The sequence below is a fragment of the Lynx canadensis genome, chromosome F2, assembly GCF_007474595.2.
Source record: "Lynx canadensis isolate LIC74 chromosome F2, mLynCan4.pri.v2, whole genome shotgun sequence".
NCBI classification, from domain to species: Eukaryota; Metazoa; Chordata; class Mammalia; order Carnivora; family Felidae; genus Lynx; species Lynx canadensis.
The window spans coordinates 66,282,520-66,306,784 of NC_044320.2; the positions used below are offsets into that span (position 1 = coordinate 66,282,520).

The 24,265-nt window shown below is 38.4% G+C and overlaps 1 protein-coding gene and 1 long non-coding RNA gene across 2 annotated transcripts in view; one reads left to right on the top strand and one right to left on the bottom strand.

Annotated features, from left to right (window-relative positions):
- Positions 1-224: 224 nt before the first annotated feature.
- On the bottom strand, positions 225-10,851 carry LOC115506261. Its single transcript, XR_003966293.1, has 2 exons — positions 10,698-10,851; positions 225-570 (listed from the first exon to the last, which is right to left on the bottom strand). It is a non-coding gene; the product is annotated as an uncharacterized LOC115506261 (long non-coding RNA).
- A 324-nt stretch (positions 10,852-11,175) lies between these two features.
- The window catches only part of VCPIP1 (valosin containing protein interacting protein 1), a 29,178-nt gene continuing 16,088 nt past the window's right edge, over positions 11,176-24,265 (top strand). The window contains exons 1-2 of the mRNA XM_030303753.1: positions 11,176-14,162; positions 22,519-22,605. Of these exons, the coding sequence (XP_030159613.1) occupies positions 11,450-14,162; positions 22,519-22,605 (2,800 nt within the window). The 5' untranslated portion in view covers positions 11,176-11,449. The remainder of the gene's footprint in view (positions 14,163-22,518; positions 22,606-24,265) is intronic.

The window sequence follows — 24,265 nt, forward strand, 5'->3', positions numbered from 1 at the left end:
AGTTTGAGCCCCGCGTCGGGCTCTGGGCTGATGGCTCAGAGCCTGGAGCCTGCTTCCGATTCTGTGTCTCCCTCTCTCTCGGCCCCTCCCTCATTCATGCTCTGTCTCTCAAAAATAAATAAACGTTAAAAAAATTTTTTAAATAAATAATTTTAGTTCAAATATATATTGAAGGGACTTAATCAACTCTTGCCAACAACAGACATTTAAAAGAAATATCCTAATTTTATGGGTCTCCCCAAATCTCATGTTGTTATTTATTAGATGTTTCAATTTCTTTTGTTAAATTATAAAGGTCCTAGGCTCCATAAATTAAAGTATGAGACTGGCAGAAAAATAACTGAGATAGGCAAACGTTTTAATGTAGCATGTTACAGATGGGGTATTTCAAGCCATTCATGAGGGGGTGAGTTTTTCCAATGGTTTTCAAAGTACACCCTTTGGGGAGGGTGGAAAAGGGGGTAAGTACTGCTGGCAAGTTGGAATAATTCTCATTCGTTCCCATTTCAACCACATTGGTCTGTTTTACATATTGAACTTATTGGTAAAGTGATCTGGAGGATTCTGGACCTGAAAACAAAACCAAAAACATATTTAATGCAAGGTTTTGGGACAACCGGTATTTTACAATATAAAATAAGTAAATAAAATCATTTGAATCTTTCCCTCACATCCTATGCAAAAATACATGTCAGCTGGATTAAAACACTAAATGGAAAACACCTCCGTAATTACCAGAGAATATGGGAGAGCATTAACTCCTTTTTAAGCATACTGATGAAAGTAGAGGCCATAATGAGAGGCACTATTTCTCTGTGTTGGTTTTTCCTAAAAATATGTGCCTCTGACAGATTCAAATGTTTTTGTGGCTAACAAAGTGCAGAAATGCTACATATCAATAATACTGCCAGGGTGGCTTAGGGTATTAACATCCCTGTTATCTCTATCAGCAAACCCAGATTACCCCAAAATGTACACTGTAAACAAAATAATGTCCAAAATGAAAAATGTAATACATTCTATTATCTTAAGCTGCTAGCAGACTCTTGCCATTAAACCCTTCCTCTCCCTAGACATTTTGGAGGCATCACTGCTTTTTCTCTGGAGTCACAGTGTCATCAGCATAGAAAGGCTCTGAAAGTCCTCAATAGAAAAACTAACTTTATTTACTCATTGTTTACTAAACTTACTTCACTGTAGAAGCCTCCCCTCAACATGATACCCATTAATGTCCATAGAATTTGTGGACACACTTAGCAAATGCCAGGCTGAAAATTAATATATGAATGGGAAAATGCTAGGCAAGAGGTGTCATGAAAGACACTCTGTCCATTTATTGCTATTTTACCAATGTCCAAATTGAGGCACTCTCCAATGTTGTGATCTGCTGACACCTAGTGCTGATGCTTTAATTTAGTACATGCATACATAATTTTCAATACTTTCCTGTCCACCTAAATAAAAATCCCTGCTTGCAGACTGCCTTGGATTTATATTCTTGTACATCATAATTATAACACACTTATATATTGGAATATTATGCAAGGATTTATGTAAATAATCTAAAGGACTAAGAAAGTATGTCACCTTGTACTTTTGCTCTTCTCTTACCCATTCACATATGTCTTATGAGACTATACATATAAAAAAATGTAATGCTTATTCTGACTCTTTATGTCATACCCACGAAAGGAACTGAATTAGACTGTGTTTAGGAGATAGAGCCGGAAGGTTCAGACAGAGAGATCAGGCCATTCTACAAAAACTCAAGAATGTTACCGGGATGAGGATAAAGTGTTTCTTTCAGTAAACCCTTGAACTTTACTTTCTTTTACCCCCAAAGTACCCTTTGAGTTCTAAGTAAAGGGAAAAGAAAAGGAAGAAGGAAAAGTAATAAAACTGCAGTGATAAGTATTCTCCTGCTCCACAGACATTGGTTATTTGGTCCAGCCATTTAAAATTAATGTTAGTTTGAATTGCAAGCTGTTAGGCTTACGAAGATTAAGATGCAACTTCTCATCTATATTAAATGTGTCTCTGTGTGTTTACTTTAATAATGTCAATGCAAATGACACCTGTTTGTACAAATACACTGTATTAATATCTTCCAGGTTTCCTGCTGCTAGTTTGAGAAGATTAGATCGCATATTTCAATAAAAATTCTAGTGCTACAAAATCCTGGAATGCCAATTTTGAGGATCACCTGATAACTGTAAAGTGGTCACTCATAAGATTGGGTTAGTATTTTTGAGTATTTGACATTCTCTTTTTTTTTTAAGTAAGCTCTATACCCAACATGGGGTGTGAACTCAGGACCTCAAGATCAAGAGTCACATGCTCTACCAACTGAGCCAATCAGGCATCCCCCCTTTAAATATGACATCTTAGGGGCGCCTGGGTGGCGCAGTCGGTTAAGCGTCCGACTTCAGCCAGGTCATGATCTCGCGGTCCACGAGTTCGAGCCCCGCGTCGGGCTCTGGGCTGATGGCTCAGAGCCTGGAGCCTGTTTCCGATTCTGTGTCTCCCTCTCTCTCTCTGCCCCTCCCCCGTTCATGCTCTGTCTCTCTCTGTCCCAAAAATAAATAAACGTTGAAAAAAAAAAAAAAATTTAAATATGACATCTTAGTTAAGTAGTATCAAATCTGAGTATTGCTGGAAACCATAAAGCAATTCCTTACTGTGAGAGGGGCTCCTGCCTGGGTGGCTCAATTGGTTGGGTGTCCGACTTTGGCTTAGGTCAAGATCTCGCAGTCCATGGGGTTGAGCTCCATGTCATGGAGCTGTTAGCTCAGAGCCTGGAGAGCTGTTAGTCTGAGCTGTTAGCTCAGAGCCTGGAGCCTGCTTCAGATTGTCTCCCTCTCTCTCTGCCCCTCCCCCACTCTCACTCTGTCTCTCAAAAATAAAATAAAAACATAAAAAAAATTCCTTACAGTGTATTTACTAGTTCACTTATGTTACTAAGTTCAGAATATATGAGAGTGTGTGTGTTTGTGTGTGCACACATGCATGCATGCTTTGTGCAATTTCTGTTTCTAACTGAATGTAGCACTGGCAGTTAAAGGCCTAGTTCTTTTGAGTTTGGCAAGTCTAGGCTACTGTGTGACATGTGATGACCTAACTCTATCAAAATTACCGTGAAATCTTTATCTATACGTTTTGTCATGATGTTCTTTGGTTTTTACCTGATACAAACAAAATCCTAAACTCTACATGAATTCAGGCATTCAAAACTTCATGTTTTAAGGTGCTCATTTAGGAAATCATAAATATTGTTTTAGATTAGTATCAAAATTACAACACAAAAATTTTAAAAAGTTTTTAGAGAATTTGTGGATTTTCAATGAATGCATGCTTCGATCTCAGGCTGAGAAACACTACCATGGATGACAGCCATTCATTCATTCAACAATATTTATTGAGGCTACTGTGTGCCTGGCACAGGGAATCTAACAATCAACAAACTGCCTGCCCTTATGAACAGCCTTACAGTCTAATGGGGAAGAAGGACAATAGACAAGTAACTATATAATTTCAGATAGTGATTAGTGCTATAAAGTGAGCAGGATAAGGAAATGGAGAGTGAAAAGGACAGAGGTTGGCAGGAATGGCATCTTGCTGGAGCTGACATTTGAGCAGACACCTAAAATGATTACCTGGGAAAAATTTTCCAATCAGAAGAAGAGCAAGTGCAAAGGCCCTGAGACAGGAATGTATTGGAGTGTTTGAGGACTAACAAGGTGGTCAGTGTGCCAAAGCATCCAGCCAAGGAAATGTCTGAAGTACCCAGGCGCCAGATCACAAAGGGTCCTATGATGTTGTAGTAATGACTTTGGTGGTTCCTAAGGAAAAAATGGGATTGCAGAGGGCATGCTTTAGATAGACTAGAGGTGGAACTTCTGTCCCTGGAACTTGGCCCTTTTTTTTTCTTTTACTTTTTAAAATCTACTTTATTGAGGTATAATTTACACACACAAATGCACCCCTTTTAAGAATTCAGTTGGATGAGTTTTGGCAAATGTATATATCCATATCCTCATCACCATGATCAAAATAAAGAATATTTCCATCATCCTAAAAAAGCTCCCTTGTTCCCTTTTTCAGTCTGCATCTCTTGACCCAGCACCAGAACCAGGAACTCCCTGGAATCTGGGGAATCATTATTTTTAATGAAGACTTAGAGCTGTAAGGACCTAGATCTGTGCTGACAATTGAGAGCCACTAGCCACATGTGGCTACTTAAATTTAATTAAAATTGAATAAAGTTAACAATTCAGTTTCTGGGCGCCTGGGTGGCTCAGTCATTAAGCATCTGACTTCAGCTCAGGTCATGATCTCATGGTTCGTGAGCACAAGCCCCACATCTGGTGAGCATGTGCCCACGCTGCAGGTGAGCTTAAGCCCTACATTGGGTGAGCCCAAGTTCTCTCTCTCTCTCTCTCTCTCTCTCTCTCCCCCCCCCCCGGGATTTTCTTTTTCTCTGCCCCTTGCTCACTTGTGCATGCTCTCTCTCTCAAAAGCAAAACAACAACAACAACAACAACAACAACAACAACAACAAAAACCCAATTCAGTTCCTAAGTTGTACTAGCCACATTTCAAGGGCTACGCTAGTGGCTGCCATATTGGACAGGACAGGCACAGGACTTTTCCATCATTGCAGATAGTTCTATTTGGCAACGCACAGTTGTTACCCAGGTGGAATCTGACCTTTGCCACATGAAAGTAGGCTAAGCAGCCTGAAAACTGAGTAAACCATACAAGTCACATTACCTAGTTTTATGTTACTATCTGTGTTTATTACCTTTATCACCAAATAATTTTAAAAGCCCACGTATGGGCCAGAGTGTTGAAGGAGGACAAGTGTTCACTGGGATGGCATAACAATAGTAATTACGAGGTTGTTTACTACATAGAAATTCTTCCTCCTTTATAAGTTTAAAGGATGTCCTATTTTTTTTTATGTTTATTTATTTATTTTGAGAGAGAGAGAGGGGAGAGAAAGAATCTAAACCAGGCGCTGAACCATCAGCACAGATCCATGGGCTCAGATCATGACCTGAGCTGAAACCAAGCGTCAGACACTTAACCGACTGAGCTACCCAGGCACCCCAGGATCCTACTTTTATTAAGGGAAAGGGTGATTTCTTTTATAACTCATAAGGCACCATTTTAAGTAAAATTAAATCTTAAAATCATGGTCTTACTAAATTACATATTTTTTTTTCTTTTTTGAAAGGGGGGGTTCAAAGCAAATATGCTGAAATATTAACATATGTTCAACCTGGTAGTCAGTGCATGAGTATTTTTATATAATTTTTCTGTACACTTAAAATGTTTGAAATATTTTAAAAGAAAAAAATGTAGGCTTTCATTTTAAATGTTGGACAAGCATATTTAATGTTATCAAAATTGTTCATGATTTGATTAAACAATTCAGGTTAAAAGTAGTTTAGCACACTAGTACAGCATAATGGTCAGTATGACAGAAGACTCATTATAGTAAACATAATGATTAAGCATACAGGCTCTGGAGCCAGACTGCTTGGGTTTAATCCTAAGTATGCCACTTACTAGCAATGAAACACTGAACAAATTAAATAACCTCTCTGTGCCTCAGTCCTCATCTGTAAAATAAAAATAATAATAATAGTACCTGGCTCAAAAAATATTATAAGGATTAAGTAAATATATGCAAAGACCCTGGCACATAATAGATCCCTAATTAGTGTTAATTTAATAGCTACTATTATGGTGATGATAATGATGATACAATTTTGGTTTCCTAATACTTTTAGAAAAGAGGAAATTGAACAGTCCATTAAAAATGTTAATTGTAACCTTCTAATTGATAAGACTAATTTTAATTTTTTTACTTATTTTCTAAACATTCTATGTAAATTCCTGTTGTACTTAAAACAACAGAAACCAAAGTCTGGGTTTTAAGTCCTTCCCCAGATATGACCCACAGTCTGATAAACACTAATTTCCCATGTATGATCCTTGGACCAGCAGTATCAGCAATACCAAAGAACTTGGTAGAAATGCAAATTCTCAGGCTCCATCCCAAATGCACTCATTCTGGGGTGGAGCCCAGCAACCCACTGTTACATTCGATTCTAATGATCACTAAAGTTTGAAAACTATAGTGCTAAAGCATAACCTTTAACTCTACTTGACCTCTTTCACCTTTATATAATAAGAAATACTGCCAATCATTCTTCTTCAAATACTTTCTGCAAATACTCTCTGCAACTCTTGTTCACAAAGTCCTTCTTCCACCATACCTTTCATGAGCCTTTTGAGAATATCTCCTCTCTGTCGCCAGTTACTGCCTGACACAGAAAACGCAAATGCTTTCTGGAGCCAAGCAGGTAATATGTCTCAAGGGACCTGGTATATGACCTTAGAGAGAGAACTGCTGGCCACTGCACAAAGATGTTCACATTAAAAAAAAAAAAAAAAAAAAGTTAAACTGCTGCTGGCCAAACAAAAACACATGCAAGCCAAGTTTGGCCACTGGCCACCAGTTTGCACTCACTTCTTGGCTAATTCTCTCTCAAATCACCAAGCAGCTGTGATGTAGTGGAAAGAGTGAGTACTAAACATGGAAGAAAACCTTGATTTGAGGCCCAGCTCTGCTACTTGCTAGCTGGGTGGTAATAATGATGATGATAATGTTAACCTTCCAGAGTTAAACCTATCTCACAGGACTGTTTTAAAGACTAAGATAATATTCTGAAAAACACTCCCCCTACAACAAGCCCTCAATTTTTCATAGCATTTGTGATATTTATTTTCTTATACTGTTTTGATTGATTACATACTTTATTCTACCTATATTTATGAACAATTTAGTTTAACCTATTTCTTCTATTAGACTTGGAGTTCCTCGGCATCAGGGATGGCATTCTGCATCCTTTCAAGTTCTCACGATACCTACTTCAGTAATTAAGTCCCTCACATATCCACCCTCAGCTTCAACAAAAGCTGATGACTCAAAGTCTGATTATCTGGAGTAGAGATCTGGAGGAACACAGTCAACTCTTAGTACAGATGTATATTTCATATAAGAAAGTATGTGGCTGACTTATAACAATCCCCAAAGTTATGATTCCCTTCCTTTTCCAATATAAAAGAAAAACAATAATGGTTAAGCTCTTGTTAAGTGGATGCCTCTTGCTTTTACATTTACTAGGTTTATTAAAAGCAATATAGGAATTTTAGGGGCGCCTGGGTGGCTCAGTTGATTAAGTGTCCAACGTTGGCTCAGGTCACGATCTCACCGTTTGTGAGTTCAAGCCCCGCATCAGGCTCTCTGTTGTCAGTGCAGGGCCCACTTTGAATCCTGTCTTCCTCTCTCTCCACCTCTCCTTCTCAAAAATAAATACACATTGAAAAAAAAAAAAGCAATACAGGAATTTTAGAAGTGCCATACTAGAAATTTACGGGGAAAAAGGGGGTTTCAGTTTTTTGTTTTTTTTATATGGTTTTTTTTTTCAATGTTTATTTATTTTTGGGACAGAGAGAGACAGAGCATGAACGGGGGAGGGGCAGAGAGAGAGGGAGACACAGAATCGGAAACAGGCTCCAGGCTCCGAGCCATCAGCCCAGAGCCTGACGCGGGGCTCGAACTCACGGAGCGCGAGATCGTGACCTGGCTGAAGTCGGACGCTCAACCGACTGCGCCACCCAGGCGCCCCAGGGTTTCAGTTTTAACTGCATTTTGTCAATTCAGATAGAGGTGATGCTGGGGTAATGGTGATAGAAGAGGTATATATCAGAGCAGCTAACATTAGGGGCTCAGCTCATTTTCCCGTAGGGAATACTGAGATGAGAATAAGAACTATTAGTGGGGCTCCTGGGTGGCTCAGTCGGTTAAGCATCTGACTTTGGCTCAGGTCATGATCTCACGGTGTATGAGTTTGAGCCCTGCATCAGGCTCTCTGCTGTCTGCTTCAGATTCTGTCTCCCTCTCCCTCTGCCCCTCCCCTGCCACATTCTCTCTCTCTCTGTCAAAAATAAATAAACTTTAAAAAAAGAAAAACTATTAGAAATCTCATCAAGATCTTTTAAAAGTTATTAGGCAATTAAGATCATGGATTTGGGGAAGAAGAGGAAGGAAGCATGTATATCTCACATAAGCAAGTTAGAAGCTTGCTGCACTCCTACGGCCTTATAAGAAACAGCATGTATATTTTGTCCTAACAAAACGTTCTTACTTTACAGGTACCCATGCCTTCTAAATGCCTGTAAAAAAATAATTCACATATTGAACGTGGCATGGTTAATGCCCCTTTATTTGTTAGCCTTCTTACTTTCTGAACTTTGCATCTACAGACTCATTAAGTGACTTGAAGGTTAAATGACCCAATTTAATTCTAGAATTGATCGAAAACTTAACTCCTTTCCCTCCTCCTATGAACTGTGCTTTATATCAGGGTATTTTATTTTTTTCCTTTCAAAAGTATCATTCTTAAAATTAGAACTATAGTTACAAATGGGTTTAAATGTCAGATTTAGTTTTGGAAGAGTATTTCTAACTAATCAAAGTTCCACATGGGGAAATGAACATTGGATGAGTCAAATGGATTGTGCTTGACAAACCAGCAAAAGGCTACCCATTTTTTTCAGTAAGGTGGGAAGTGGTTATTTTGTCAAGTGTGATTTAGAATGACATATTCAAATGCGATTTAAAAAATCTATTTCACTATTCATATGTATTATCAGTAAAGAAAATTTAGCTTGGTGATGTCAAAACATAAAAGTGCATGCCCATGTGCACACTGCTGTCATTTTTCATGTGTTTTGAGGCTTTCATAATTCAATTCTTTGGATTCTGTATGACGAAAATAAAATTTCACTGAAGGTGTAACTTCTCAGTAACAGTAGACAATAATTTCCACCTACTAGGCATATTCAATTTCTCAACTTAAAAACACTCAATTAAAAACCAGTTCCAAGACCATGTATGTAGTTACCACCAAACTATTGTCAGAATAGAAATAAACAACTTTTCCTGCATGAATTAAGAAAAACTTTATTTAAAAAAATTATTTTTTCAATGTTTATTTAATTTTGAGAGACAGAGAGTGAGAGTGTGAGTAGGGAAAGGGCAGAGAGAGAGGGAGACACAGAATTCAAAGCAGGCTCCAGGCTCTGAGCTGTCAGCACAGAGTCAGACACAGGGCTTGAACCCACGAATCATGAGATCATTACCAGAGCCAAAGTCGGACGCCCAACCGATTGAGCCACCCAGGCGCCCCAAAAAACTTTATTGAAAATTATCCCTTTCAAGATAAGTAACATTACCTATCTTGTATTACGGTAACATCATTTGTGCCGTGGGCCAGGAGAATTGGATAAGAGAATAATGTTTAAATAATTTCTCTTTCAAACATGTCATTTCTTTTGAAGAAAACTGTAGACAATAATTAAGGTGGAAGTCAGTACTAATACCTCTTAGGAGTGTCTCACAGATGGTTCATTTCAAAGCATCAAATTCTATTTACCCAAAAAACCTAGTAAGGTAAACAATTCCCTTGGCAGCTACAGAAGACTCAAATGGCCTCATGGACTGCACTGATGTATCTATTTTGTCCCAGACGTTTCAGAAATTTTGAGATAGTTCACTTATCTAAGGTTTCAGAAAGCAAGACTTTCCAGAATAAGTGAAAGGGGCTCACTGTACAATAATAATTAAAACAATACTAGCTTTCAATTAACATATCAATGTGTTGTGCATGAAGAGGCAATTTCCAAGCACACAATAAAATAAAGCTCTGTTGCCTCCTTAAGGGTAAACATCCTTATCACTTCTTCCCCCTAAGAGATCCAGAGGCCTAACAAAAGGTGTGAGCTTAACAGCTCTTTTCTTTTGTAGAAAATAGTACAAAAAACACTCTCTGGGTCTGAGATACACTGGTGGTTTGACCTTGGACGAGTCACTTAATTCCTAGTCTGTTTCCATAACTGTAAATGGAGTCGACAATACCTGGTATTGTATTACAGGATTGGTGCCAGAATGAAATGATATATGTGAACGTATTATGTAAACTATAAAGCAACAGTAACCGGAAGTTAGTTATTATTTTATATAATACTGGCCTAAACTTTCCTGCTATGTCCCGTCTGCAATATGGGTACATATCTAGATCTGAATGCCTAACCGTCGCTTGCTGGCTGTGTGAACCTAAGGAAGTCACTTCCTTTTGGGCATGTTTTCTAACAAGGTTTTTATGAAGAGCAAATATAATGTGTACGTAAAGATTGAGGCAGAAATATATTAAGAACTTAATAAATGATAGCTATTATTAGTTTTGAAGAGAGGATCGTAAGTAAATTATATCTAGTTAAAAGCCTTTGCATGCATATACAACTCTACACGCATCCAAAGTACTGTTATTTGTACTGTAAACTGCAAAGACGTACAAGGAACTAGGAAACAAATGGCGCCTCAGTGACCCTCAAAACAGAAGGGGAATAAGGCAGAGAAGGGGACTTAGGCGCCTCAGTAGCTTGGAATAGCGGTAGGAATGAGAGAAGTATGGCAGGAAAAAAGACCTTAAGAAATACTCCGAGAATCAATTCATTGTTTACCCCCCGCCCCCCTCCCTTCTCTCTTACGACCTCCGGCCTAGATTAGGCCATTTCATTCAACTTCCCAGCCCGCTATGCCGCTGGACATTTATTTACTGTACCTTCTTCACTGAGAGCCTTTCAATTCCCCTCCCCTTCTATGAGTCGTGAACTTCAGACCCTCGGCTTCCGACACCCATTCCCTTTAATTCTGTTTTTTACCAAGCTTCCCTGTATCCTTCTCTCCGCCTAAGGGGGAAGTGAGGCTGAACGCACCGCAGGGCATCCTAGGAAATGTGGTCTCTCATCCTCTTTTGCTTGAGCCCCAGAGTGAGGAAGACGACAAAGAAGATCCAGTTAAAACTACAACTCCCGGCAAGCAACACGAATGACGATCTCCTTTCTGCCCCCCCTTACTATTGCCTTCCTCTTCCTCCTCTCCGCGGGTGCTGAACCGCATGGCCTCACGGTATTGTAGTTCTTTGCGGATCCAAAATCCTAGCATTCAATGGCCCGGAGAGAGGCTGCAAGACTCTAATTCCCAGAGGGCAGAGCGGTAGCTGCGCCTGCGCACTCCCAGTGAGGGCGTGTATGTCTGTGTGTCTGAGAGAGAGAGAGAGCGAGAGTGAGTGAGTGTGAGTGCTGGGTAGGGTGGTGGCCGTTACGTTCGGGGCAACGGCTACGGCAGTGGAGAAGTAAGAAGAGAAACAACGTCCGGCGCTTCCGCCTTCGCTTAGGAGGAGGAGGAGCTGGTAGGGAAAGGAAAGTGATTCGTCCTGGGCCTGGACTAGACAGAGTCGGGCCGGTGGGTGTCTGGGCTATGAGCCTTTGAGGGTCGCTTGGGACGCGGAGCGAGACACGAGAGCCGAGAGGTATGTCTCAGCCGCCGCCGCCGCCTCCGCTGCCGCCGCCACCTCCTCCCCCTGAGGCTCCGCAGACTCCGCCGTCCCTGGCGGCGGCGGCGGCGGCGGCTCCTCCGGGGGGGCTCTCGAAACGGAGAGACCGGAGAATCCTCTCTGGGAGCTGCCCGGATCCGAAGTGCCAGGCGCGTCTGTTCTTCCCGGCCTCCGGTTCTGTCAGCATCGAGTGTACCGAGTGCGGACAGCGGCACGAGCAGCAACAGCTGCTGGGGGTGGAGGAGGTGACCGACCCGGACGTAGTGCTACACAACCTGCTGCGGAACGCGCTGCTTGGGGTGACAGGGGCACCCAAGAAGAACACGGAACTGGTAAAGGTGATGGGCCTTTCTAACTACCACTGCAAATTGTTGTCGCCCATATTAGCTCGCTATGGAATGGATAAACAGACAGGCAGGGCTAAGCTTCTCCGGGACATGAACCAGGGCGAACTGTTCGATTGCGCTTTGCTAGGTGACCGCGCCTTCCTCATCGAACCAGAGCATGTTAACACAGTGGGCTATGGCAAGGACCGCTCCGGAAGCCTCCTGTATTTGCATGACACACTTGAGGACATCAAGCGGGCCAATAAAAGCCAGGAATGCCTCATTCCAGTTCATGTGGACGGGGATGGACACTGCTTGGTGCATGCTGTGTCCCGTGCTCTAGTAGGCCGGGAGCTCTTCTGGCATGCCTTGAGAGAGAATCTTAAACAGCACTTTCAGCAGCACCTGGCCCAATATCAAGCCCTGTTCCATGACTTCATTGATGCCGCTGAATGGGAGGATATTATCAATGAGTGTGACCCTCTGTTTGTACCACCTGAGGGTGTTCCCTTGGGCCTGAGGAACATCCACATATTTGGCCTTGCCAATGTATTACATCGCCCTATTATTCTGCTAGATTCTCTCAGTGGCATGAGAAGCTCTGGTGATTATTCAGCCACCTTTCTGCCTGGGCTCATCCCTGCAGAGAAGTGCACAGGGAGAGATGGTCATTTGAACAAACCAATCTGTATTGCATGGAGTAGCTCTGGTAGAAACCATTATATCCCCTTGGTAGGCATAAAAGGGGCTGCTTTGCCCAAATTGCCTATGAATTTGTTGCCTAAAGCATGGGGTGTGCCTCAGGACCTTATTAAAAAGTACATTAAACTTGAGGAGGATGGTGGTTGTGTTATTGGAGGAGACAGAAGTTTGCAGGATAAATACTTACTTAGGCTTGTGGCTGCTATGGAAGAAGTCTTTATGGACAAACACGGTATCCATCCTAGTTTGGTTGCTGATGTCCATCAGTATTTCTACAGGAGGACTGGGGTGATAGGAGTTCAGCCTGAAGAAGTTACAGCAGCTGCTAAAAAAGCAGTAATGGATAATCGCCTTCACAAATGTTTGCTCTGTGGTGCCCTTTCTGAACTTCATGTTCCTCCAGAGTGGTTGGCTCCAGGAGGGAAACTGTATAACCTGGCAAAAAGTACTCATGGACAGCTGAGGCCTGACAAAAATTATAGCTTTCCCTTGAACAATTTAGTTTGCTCATATGATTCAGTGAAAGATGTTCTGGTACCAGACTATGGATTGAGTAACCTGACAGCCTGTAATTGGTGCCATGGCACATCTGTGCGAAGGGTCAGAGGAGATGGGTCTATTGTGTATTTGGATGGGGACAGAACTAATTCTAGGTCCACTGGTGGCAAATGTGGTTGTGGATTCAAACATTTTTGGGATGGTAAAGAGTATGACAATCTACCAGAAGCTTTTCCTATTACTTTGGAATGGGGTGGAAGAGTGGTCAGAGAAACAGTATATTGGTTCCAGTATGAAAGTGATTCATCTTTGAATAGTAATGTTTATGATGTTGCAATGAAACTTGTTACCAAGCACTTTCCAGGTGAATTTGGGAGTGAAATCCTAGTTCAGAAAGTTGTCCATACTATACTGCATCAGACTGCCAAAAAGAATCCCGATGATTATACTCCTGTAAATATAGATGGTGCTCACGCCCAAAGAGTTGGAGATGTACAAGGACAAGAGTCAGAGTCTCAGCTCCCAACTAAAATTATTCTTACTGGACAGAAAACAAAAACTTTGCACAAGGAGGAGTTAAACATGAGTAAAACTGAAAGAACTATTCAACAGAATATTACGGAACAGGCTGCTGTAATGCAGAAACGGAAAACAGAGAAGTTAAAACAAGAACAAAAAGGGCAACCCAGGACTGTTTCTCCTAGTACCATTCGTGATGGTCCGTCCTCTGCACCTGCTACCCCTACCAAGGCTCCATATTCACCAACAACTTCAAAGGAAAAGAAGATCCGAATAACAACTAATGATGGACGACAGTCCATGGTTACACTTAAATCTTCAACAACCTTTTTTGAACTTCAAGAAAGCATAGCCAGAGAATTTAACATTCCTCCATATTTACAGTGTATTCGATATGGCTTTCCTCCTAAAGAGTTAATGCCACCCCAGGCAGGAATGGAAAAGGAGCCGGTTCCTTTACAGCATGGTGACAGAATTACAATAGAGATTCTAAAAAGTAAAGCGGAAGGTGGTCAGTCTGCTGCAGCACACTCTGCCCACACTGTGAAACAAGAAGAGATTGCTGTTACTGGTAAACTATCCAAGGAACTTCAGGAGCAAGCTGACAAAGAAATGTACTCCTTGTGTCTTTTAGCAACATTAATGGGTAAGATAATTTTAACTTAGATGGTATTTCTTAATAGTGAATATTTTTCTGTTGTCTTCATGAAAAACAATCTGTGATCATTATAAAAACGATTTGATTATATAAATATTTTAGGAAGAGATTATTTTCTTCCTCCTAAATAGATGGATGTTAGCATGATTCTCCATTGAGTAAACATTAGGATAACTAAGAAAGTGAAAGTAGTCCATTAACTGTCACCAGATTATTTAAATATAACTTATTCTCATATTTTTTTAATAGCTTATAATGTATCTATTTAAAGTCTTTTAAAATATTTTCCCCCCAGGGCTGTATTGAGCCTGGTCACTTTGTCCCTTTTCATTTATTTTAAAATTTTCTTTTCCTGCATGTCATGTGATTTCAGGACTTCCTGTTTGATGAATTGCAGTTTCTGGTGTTTATATTCTCACTGCACTCCCACCTAATAGTCTCTGTCCTCCATTTCCTGTTCTTCCTTTCCTAGTTCATCACATTTTTATTTGTACATTAGGATTTGTGTTTAAGTAATTTCCTTGCTCAGTGACTCTTTGCTTTCAAACATATTGTACTATTATAACTCCTGAGAAATACAAGAAACAGAGGTGGATGTTAATGTGTTTCTTAAGAAGCATTTCTTTTTAATAATTCAGCATAAATTAAAAATATCAACCAAATATGTAAACTAAAGCTTTAGATGATTTGGGATATGATCCAATGGTGCACTTTTTACATTATTTTTATTTGCTTACTCTTTGTTTTTAAATCACTGTTAATATGCTTTACTAAGGCTTAAAGTAGAGTTAAAATTTATATTACATATTAGAAGAGCCTTATTTTTGCTGAAATTAGAGTTTTTAACTAGAAAAGTGATCTGGGTTTTGATTCTGTTTTCTAAGAGTACTAAGTATCAGTGAGTTGGGCCTTGACCTACCAAAATAAAGATTATTCCTGGCTTGTTAAATTTGGGGGCCTAGAAGTTAATAGGAGATCTAAAAGCCCTGTACACATTAATAACTTGATATTGATATTGTAGATTTTATTTTGGCAGACATAGCCATCAAATCGGGGGATATGTCAAGAAATGTACTAGGCACTTTGTGTATTTCTATCTCTTAGAGTTTTTAGTTTCTTAGAGACTGCATGAAATAATAGGAAAGATTGTGTGATCTTTGGAGTCAGAAAGACCTCGAATTTGAATCTTGGCTCCACTACTTATTAACTTAGTGATTCAGGCAAGCTGCTTAACTCCCCGATACTTCAGTTGCCTCTGTACAAAATGCCTTTTGTGGTTGATACACAGGGCAACAGTAAAATCCTCCTAGAACTGTGAAAATCAAATAACATCGGCAAAGAATGGATAAAATTAGATACATGCAGAAGGTAGTTTAAAAACTGGCAATCTCCCAGGTCAAAAACAGGAAAAGAAAAGGTCTTCCTCAGTAGAAGATGAACTCTTGAGGATGTGGCTCATTTCTTATCTAACCTTGGATGCTCAGTACCTAGTATAGTGCCCAGCAGGTTGTAGGCACCCTGAATGTTTTTGATTGGATTAAATAGATGACATTAACATGTCTAAAGAAAGGCTGTGTCAGCAGAAATGGAATGGATGGTCAGCATTGAACATTGAAAAAGAGTTGAAAAGCAGAATTTGGCACTGTTTATACACTACTGTACAAAGGGAAAAGATACATCATCTGGGGTTCATGAAAATTCTGGTAACTAGAAAGATAATCTCTAGGGGCTGGAATATTTGATCAGTCCTCACCATGGCCTGGCTGAAAGAACTGTATCTGTTTAGGGATTCTGTATTCATCAAGTATTCTGATCATTCATTTAACTTCCTAAGTATTGATGTACAGGTGAGAGCATACCTGTAGTCTTCACTTAGAAGACTGTGTTCTCCATTGTAGATAAATAAATTGGCAAGGGTGAGATTATGATCAGTACTGTAAAAGTCTGATTAGCATAATAATATATTTTATAATGAAAATTAGTAAAATGTAGTTCTGGTTTATAATTGGTCACTTTTTGAGTTTAGTTTGAGGTTTCTCAACCTGAATATCTGAGTACTAGACTATTGACTGCAATGAGTTCAGTAAGGTAGTGTCTTCTTGTTATGATCACTTTCCTCTTTACCTCCAACATTTATGTTGCTTCCCTTCTCAATACACAAATCTCTTTAAATCTTCTATTCCCAACACAAAATTTGAGCATAAAAAGAGTGTTTTGCTGATTTCATAGTGTAGCACTTGAGAGACTTTCTGCTGTAGTGTACTAAGACACTGCGTGGCCTGTATTAGTCCCTGTATTAAACATTAGTTTTTTTACCTCTAATTTTCTTATAACTGTATTTGAATTATGCAGAAGACATTCTTAATAAAAACTGATGTGTTGGTAAAAATGTCAGTTTGGGGATAGTTATATATACACACAACCTTATGTAAAGAGTGATGGAGAACTATTGATGTTTAGTTTGGAGAGGACTGGAAAATGGAAAATGACAGGGCTTATTTATAAAATTGCAAATTTCAAAATGCAGAAATTACTTTGTGAATTACCAGATGTGAACTGAGCTGTTATGAAAATAGTTCATCAAGCGTTATGCTGTTTGAATTGTTGGCTCCTTCTCGTTTAGGTGTAGGCTTAAATACCACCTTAGAGAGGCTTTCTCCTGACTACCTTTTCTAAGGGTTTGAGAGACCTTTGCTAACCACTCTAAGCGGGCCCCCTCTCTCATGGTACCCAGTTCATTTCTCTTATAGCACCTATTACAGGTTTCCATTATCTTATTTGTTGGTTTACTTATTCATTTGCTTACCCCACCGTATTTATTATAAACTACTCAAAGGCAGAGATAGTAGTCTATACATGAATTTATACTATCATACTTTGAAGATTAAGTTAAACATTGATTCTGTTCCTTTCTGTGCTTAGCTACTTTGATATTTTTTATTTTCCTTCATATTTTTCAGTTATAAGATAATATTTTTAAAAATTCAAAGAATTTAAGTGTGTATAAAGTAAAATATGATAGTTGCCTGTAACATTTTTACTCCCCAGAGACTGTGTGTGTGTGTGTGTGTGTGTGTGTGATAAATACATCATTTAATGCTAATGATGCTGCTAAAAGTTGTATGGGCTGGATATACTTCAGGGATTCAGTATAAGGAAAAAAACAGGCATGCCTTTCTTAGAAATGGTTTTGACTACTGATAAAGTAGATACATTTTTAGATGGGAGGATCTGCAAGAAGGGTGGAGTGATGGCAATGGTTCTTTCAGCTAATGAATACCCTTAGGAGTATTTCTAGTAGAAACAGTCCCATGTTCCTAGTTTAAATTTACATTTTGGCCAGTTTATTTTATGGTCATAGATATTGGAGTTCAGAGTTAATGTTTAGTACCTTTGGGCATGTTTAAAAATATAAAGGGGGGGGCATTTAAAAATATATTTCATTTCATTACTCAGCCATAAAGAAAGAACGAGATCTTGCCATTTGCAACAATATGGACGGACCTAGAGGGTATTATGCTAAGTAAAATAAGACAGAGTAAGACAAATACCATATGATTTTACATGTATGCAGAATCTAAAAAACAAAACAAAAAAGCAGAAACAGACCCATAAATACAGAAAACAAACTGATGGTCGTGGGGATGGGAAGTGGGCCAAATGGGTGAAGGGGCATGGGAGGTACAGTCTTCTAGTTGCAGAATGAAAAAGTCATGGGGATGAAAGTTAAAGCCTAGGGACTATAGTCAGCGGTATTGTAATAGTGTATGGTGGCAGCTACACTTATGTTGAGTGTAGCATAACCTATAGAGTTGTCAAATCACAGTGTTATACACCTGAAACTAATGTAACATTGTGTGTCAATTATGCCTCAATAAAAACACATAAATAAATTTCATATAGGTGTTAGAATTTAAAATTTGCTCACTTTATAAATTGCAAAGTAGAAACTTCAAATTGCCTTTTTAAAAATCTAGTTAGAAAATTAGAATGACGGGGGTGCCTGTGTGGCTCAGTCTGTTGAGCGTCTGACTCTTTATTTCAACTCAGGTCATGATCCTGGGGTTGTAGGATTGAACCCCACATTGTTTAGTGTGGAGCCTGCTTGGGGTTCTCTCTCTCTGTCCCTCTGCCCCTCTTCCCCAAATAAAAAAAAGATTGGAATGATGAGCTTAAAGCCCACTTTTAACCCCATGATTTTATTAGTAGTAAAAGTTAGAAAAATGAAAATTTTAAAAATGTTTCATTTTAACATGCTTTTTAAAAATTAAATATTGCTTCTTAAGGAGGAAAAAAGTCAGATAAACCAAAAGAAAAACGATCTGTAATATCACTGCCATATATAACTTAGATAGGAGAACTGAAGATTTTTAGGAGGAAGACAAAGTTTAGACAGAGATTATTGATGGTGATACAGACTTTTTTCTACATTTATACATACACACAATATGTTGAATATAAATATTTTACTGTTCACTGTGGAGAAACAAATGAATTATAAAGTAAAATTGGGGCACCTGGGTGGCTCAGTTGGTTAAGCATCCGGCTCTTCGGACTTCAGCTAAGGTCATGATCTCACAGTTTGTGAGTTTGAGCCCCACATTGGGCTCTGCACTGATAGCATGGAGCCTGCTTGGGATTCTCTCTCTGTCCCTCTTTCTCTGCCCCTCCCTTGCTTGTGTGCTCTGTTTCTCTTTCTCTTAAAATAAATAAATTAAAAAATTTTTTTAATAAAATAAAAGTAAAATTAATTGAGGACTAACAATATGAATTAATACAATATTTGTTCAGTGTTTTACCAAGCTTTTCCTATTCTCCAAGAGTTTGCTTTCTAATGAAATGGTAGAAAAATAATTCTTTCCCTTTTTTGTAAGATTACTCTTAATAACTTTCAAATAGACAATACAGTATTAACTATAGTCACCATGCTGTACTTTACATTCCCATGACTTATTTATTTGATAACTGGAAGTTTGTACCTAAAAGTCTTTTCCTTTGTTTTTGCTGTGATTTTTTTTATTAGATTCATGAAGAGGTATAGATGGTTCCATTAGTTATATTTTATCAGTATTGACACTGAAGAACAGTTATCATGGTGCTGCTTCAGTTAAGTTTTTCTGAACTTATTTGAGGCACTGTTAAAAGGAAAAACGTCATTTATACTGTTCATTCATGTACATTCATTCAATGAATGTTAAGAATGATACTGTCTACCTAGCACCGTGCCAGGCCCTGGAAATAGAAAGTCAGATAGACCAGTGACCTTTTCCTGACTTTGAAAGGCTAGTCTAGAAGGGGAAACAGAAAAATACACTAAATTACCCTGTAGTATGATGAGGGCTGTGGTACTCATATGCATAGGAGTAGCAAGGAAGGTACCTACCTATCCACCACTCTGAAGAATGCTAGAGAAAGTGACACCTAAATTGAGTTTTAAATTTTTTTTTTTTCAACGTTTATTTATCTTTGGGACAGAGAGAGACAGAGCATGAACGGGGGAGGGGCAGAGAGAGAGGGAGACACAGAATCGGAAACAGACTCCAGGCTCTGAGCCATCAGCCCAGAGCCTGACGCGGGGCTCGAACTCACGGAGCGCGAGATCGTGACCTGGCTGAAGTCGGACGCTCAACCGACTGCGCCACCCAGGCGCCCCGAGTTTTAAAGAATATATAGCAATTATTGGCCATTGGGAACCAGAGAGCATTTTGGTGGTGTTGCTTTATAAAACTCAAGTTAGGGTATGATGTGAGATGTGGGATAGGAGAGAATGCAAGGATTACTCTTATCTGCCATGAAAAAGGAGCTTGGACTTTACCTTATGTTTTTGGGGGAACCATTAAAGGTGCAACTCTGAAGGTATTATGGAGGAGGGATTTGAGAACAAGATTGGAGGGAAAACCAGTTAAGGAGATGGTGGCAGTAATTCGAATAGGAGACAGGCCTGAACCAGGGCAATTGTAGAATTGATGGAGACAAATGCAGTGGAGAGCCATATGATGCTAATGGGGCTCTTGTGCAGAATGTCACAATCCATTTTTCCTGACCTCTAATTTCTTTTTTTGGTTCTGTTGCCAACTATTGGAAGTATCTGTATACCAAAGGAAATAATTTGCCTACTTTTTCCTCCTAACCAGTTGTTGATGCCATGGATTTCTGTAAGAAAAGACTGCGGATAGTTCTGTCAAATTTGTAGTAACACAATTTGACCTCTGGTAGAGGTTTAATATCAATGGAAAGGGTAGGTTTAAGCTTTGGAATGATACACAGGATTCAAATCCTGGCTCTGCCACTTACTAGCTGTTTGATCTTGGGAGAATTGCTTAAACTCTGAGCTTGTTTCTTTTTCTGTAAAATAGGACTTAGTTGTGATGAGAAAATGAAACTGTAAAGTTCCAGCTCAAAGCTGGGTAGATAATAGAGGTTTTGATTTATTTATCCTTACCTTAAGCAACAGAGCATGCATACTCAGTGGGGCCACATATTGCTCTCAAAGGGGGTGAATTTGGTTCTTGGGAGATGGAGAGAGTAAAAAAAACTTTAATGAATAAAATTCTGATGTAGTACATAGACAAACAGTATATCTGTATATCTGTAGTATTCAAATGTAATGAAGGAGGCAGCATAGGAATATAGTGTCTTAAAAGGGTCCTTAGGAACAATTAAAAAAAAGAAGGATCCTTAGAGGGACAGAATGAAAACAAGATTAATAACCACTCCAATAGAGTTCTAATTGGTTAGAGTTCCAGAATAGTTAAGGAATAGGAATAGTTAAGTTATGTAAAGCACTAAGAAATGTCATTTTTTTTTTTACTAGTATTTAATGGTGGTCAATTCTGAAGAGTTCCCTAATTTGAGACCCGTTCAGACTTTTACCAAAAAAACTTAAGTGCTACCATTATAATTTTTTACGTTTTCCAAATAAATTGTATTCTGATATTTTATAAAATAGTACAAAGTAATATTGATAAGTAAATGAAAGGTTATCATAGAAATAATTCATCCAAATGAAGTCTAATGATAAATTCAGCAACCAGAACTTCTACTAGAAGTTATTAACATTCTCTATTTGGGGATTTTATTAATATTAAAATTTTAAATTTGTATGCCCACCCTTAAATTTAACCAATTTCTGGTAATACTGTATCATTAATGAATGAAGTGTTTGTGTGTAAGTAAATGTTCTATTCAACCGAAACTTTAAGTGCCTGGCCTTTTAAAATTTGCATACTTTAAACTGATGTACTGAATAACTTTAGCCAACTGCCATGCAAATTCCTATTCTTGTTTATAAATGTGGGAAGGGGTTAGAGCTCTGAGAGATTGCATGTACATAGTGATTAAGCCTCATCATCAGTAACCTCCATTCAAAACTCAGACCCAGTATAATCTTCTAGTAGGAAAAATAAAAACCTTTCTTTGTTAAGATTAACTTAAAAAATTCTGATCGTACATGTACATTATCAGATGAGAAAATAGTGAAAGTATAAGGAAACAAAAACAACCATTCCTCTAGTTACCAGAAGTAACTATTACGTTCTTTCCATTCTTTATTACCTTTTTGAACAGTGATCATCATTCTTAACTTTTTATTTGAAACTTCTTATTGAATAGTCACTGTCAAAGGATGTTCTTGAAAAAATATTTTTGTGAAATGGTGATTTGCTTGGGGACATTTTGTGGACTTCTATAGGTTATTCTAAATCTCTTCAACAAGTCATTTCCCCTCTAAATTTCTATTTAAAAAAGTCAACTTTGGAACAACACAATACAACATCAATTACTTATCTTCAGTCTACCTATAGACTTCTCTCCCTAGCCTCTTCCATCTATTTTTGTTTAGTTTTAACATAAATATAGAATGTTCTGTATTCTACTTGTTAAAAATAAATATCTTCCTATCACTCTCTCTGTTGGTTTAGTTCAGTGTTGAGAAATACTTTCCTTTGAGTTGGATTGAGTCTTCAGATATATTTTGTTTCATATGCCCAGTATTGACTCATGCAGTTTTAAAGACATTTTTGAATTAGTTTCTACTTTAAAAATAGGGAGAATTCACATGAAAAACCTAGCTTTCTGGCTTCTGAAAAGCCAGATGGTCTTAAAGCATTGGGCTTACACTCTGCTATGATAGCACTTGGCAGTCAGTGGCTGCCACCTTTAGATAGGTCATGGGTTTTCCAGTTTACCGCAGTCCCATCACTCCATATCATCTCCTTATGTTATACCAAGCTGCATCACTTATTTAGGAGATCTACCTTGCAATCTCTGTTCAAGGTTAATCATTAGGCAACCCTGGGTGGAATTCTTTTGTTTGTTGCTAATACTGTTTGTTTTTATTTTACAGGAGAAGATGTATGGTCTTATGCAAAGGGGCTTCCTCACATGTTCCAGCAGGGTGGAGTGTTCTACAATATTATGAAGAAAACCATGGGTATAGTTAATATATGATTTTATTCTTAGATAATATCTCCATTTAAGCTATTATAAGATTAAGAAAGATCAGATAGTATTCTTCTAAAAGCTATTTCCAGGGCACCTGGGTGGCTCAGTTGGTTGAGCATCCGACTCTTGATTTTGGCTCAGGTCATGATCCCAGGGTCATGGGATCAAGCCTTTTGTTGAGCTATGTGACAGACGCTGAGCCTATTTAAGATTCTCTCTCTTTCTCTCTTCTCTGCCCCTCTCCCCTGCTCATGCTTGCTTTCTCTCTGAAACAAAAAAATTAAATAAAAATAAGGCTATTTCCAACATTTATTTTATTTTATTTTATTATTATTATTTTTTTTAATATATGAAATTTATTGTCAAATTGGTTTCCATACAACACCCAGTGCTCATCCCAAAAGGTGCCCTCTTCAATACCCATCACCCACCCTCCCCTCCCTCCCACCCCCCATCAACCCTCAGTTTGTTCTCAGTTTTTAACAGTCTCTTATGCTTTGGCTGTCTCCCACTCTAACCTCTTTTTTTTTTTTTTGTTCCTTCCCCTCCCCCATGGGTTCCTGTTAAGTTTCTCAGGATCCACATAAGAGTGAACTTGTACCCCAATGTTCATAGCAGCACTCTCAACAATAGCTAAATTATGGAAAGAGCCTAAATGTCCACCAACATTTATTTTAGGTATATATTCTTCAGCAGTCTGCCTAATTAAAGTGGATTATTCTCTTGATATGGTCAGCTATATTTTCTGCTATAATATTACAAAAAGTCTCCTATCACTTTCTTGCTCCTATTTTCTCATTAAATTATGTATATGATTCTAAGGACAAATTGTGAAATTAGAAGCAGAATTGATTGTAATGCTAGTGACTTCCAGAACCAGATAATACAGTATTTTTGTTGTTGTTGTTGTTGTTGTGTTTTGGCTATTCTTATTATATACCTCAGTGTTTTCTGGATTTTAAGAAATAGTTCATTTTATATATTTAACTTCTCATATTGTATATGCATTGTTTGTAAAGATATATGCAAGTATGCAACTTCAGAGTTTTAAGGTCTTAAGAGAAATGTTGGCAATGTGTGTGTGTGTTTGGATCTCACATGTTTTTTCAAAGATTTGATGTGAATAATTTTGGCCCCAGACTTTATCACTCTGGCTTTTCTCATTTTTCCACCTATCGGACCTCTGTAGACATTAAGTGCACAGTCACTATTTATGGATTTTAGCTCTTACACACTTTTTTTCCTTCTTACAAAAACAACCCAACTTGGCTGTTGTAGAAATGTTCAAACATATGTAAAAGTAGCAAGAATAATATAATGAACTCCTGTTAACCCACCACTTGTCTTCAGCAATTCTCAGTACATTTCTATTTACATCAACTGGACTATTTTAAAAGAAATCCAGACATAATATAATTTCATCTGTAAGAACTTTAGTATGTATCTCTAAAAGTAAGAACTTTCCTTAAAAAATTACAATATATTATCACATATTAAAAATATGAAAAATAATTTTTAAAACATCACCAAATATTCAGTGAGTGTTTAAATTTCCTTGATTTTTGATTGTCTCCATTTTTTTTTTCTTTTATTTTATTTGAATCAGGGACCAAAGAATTGCTGGCTTCCTTCCTTTCTCCCTTGATCTT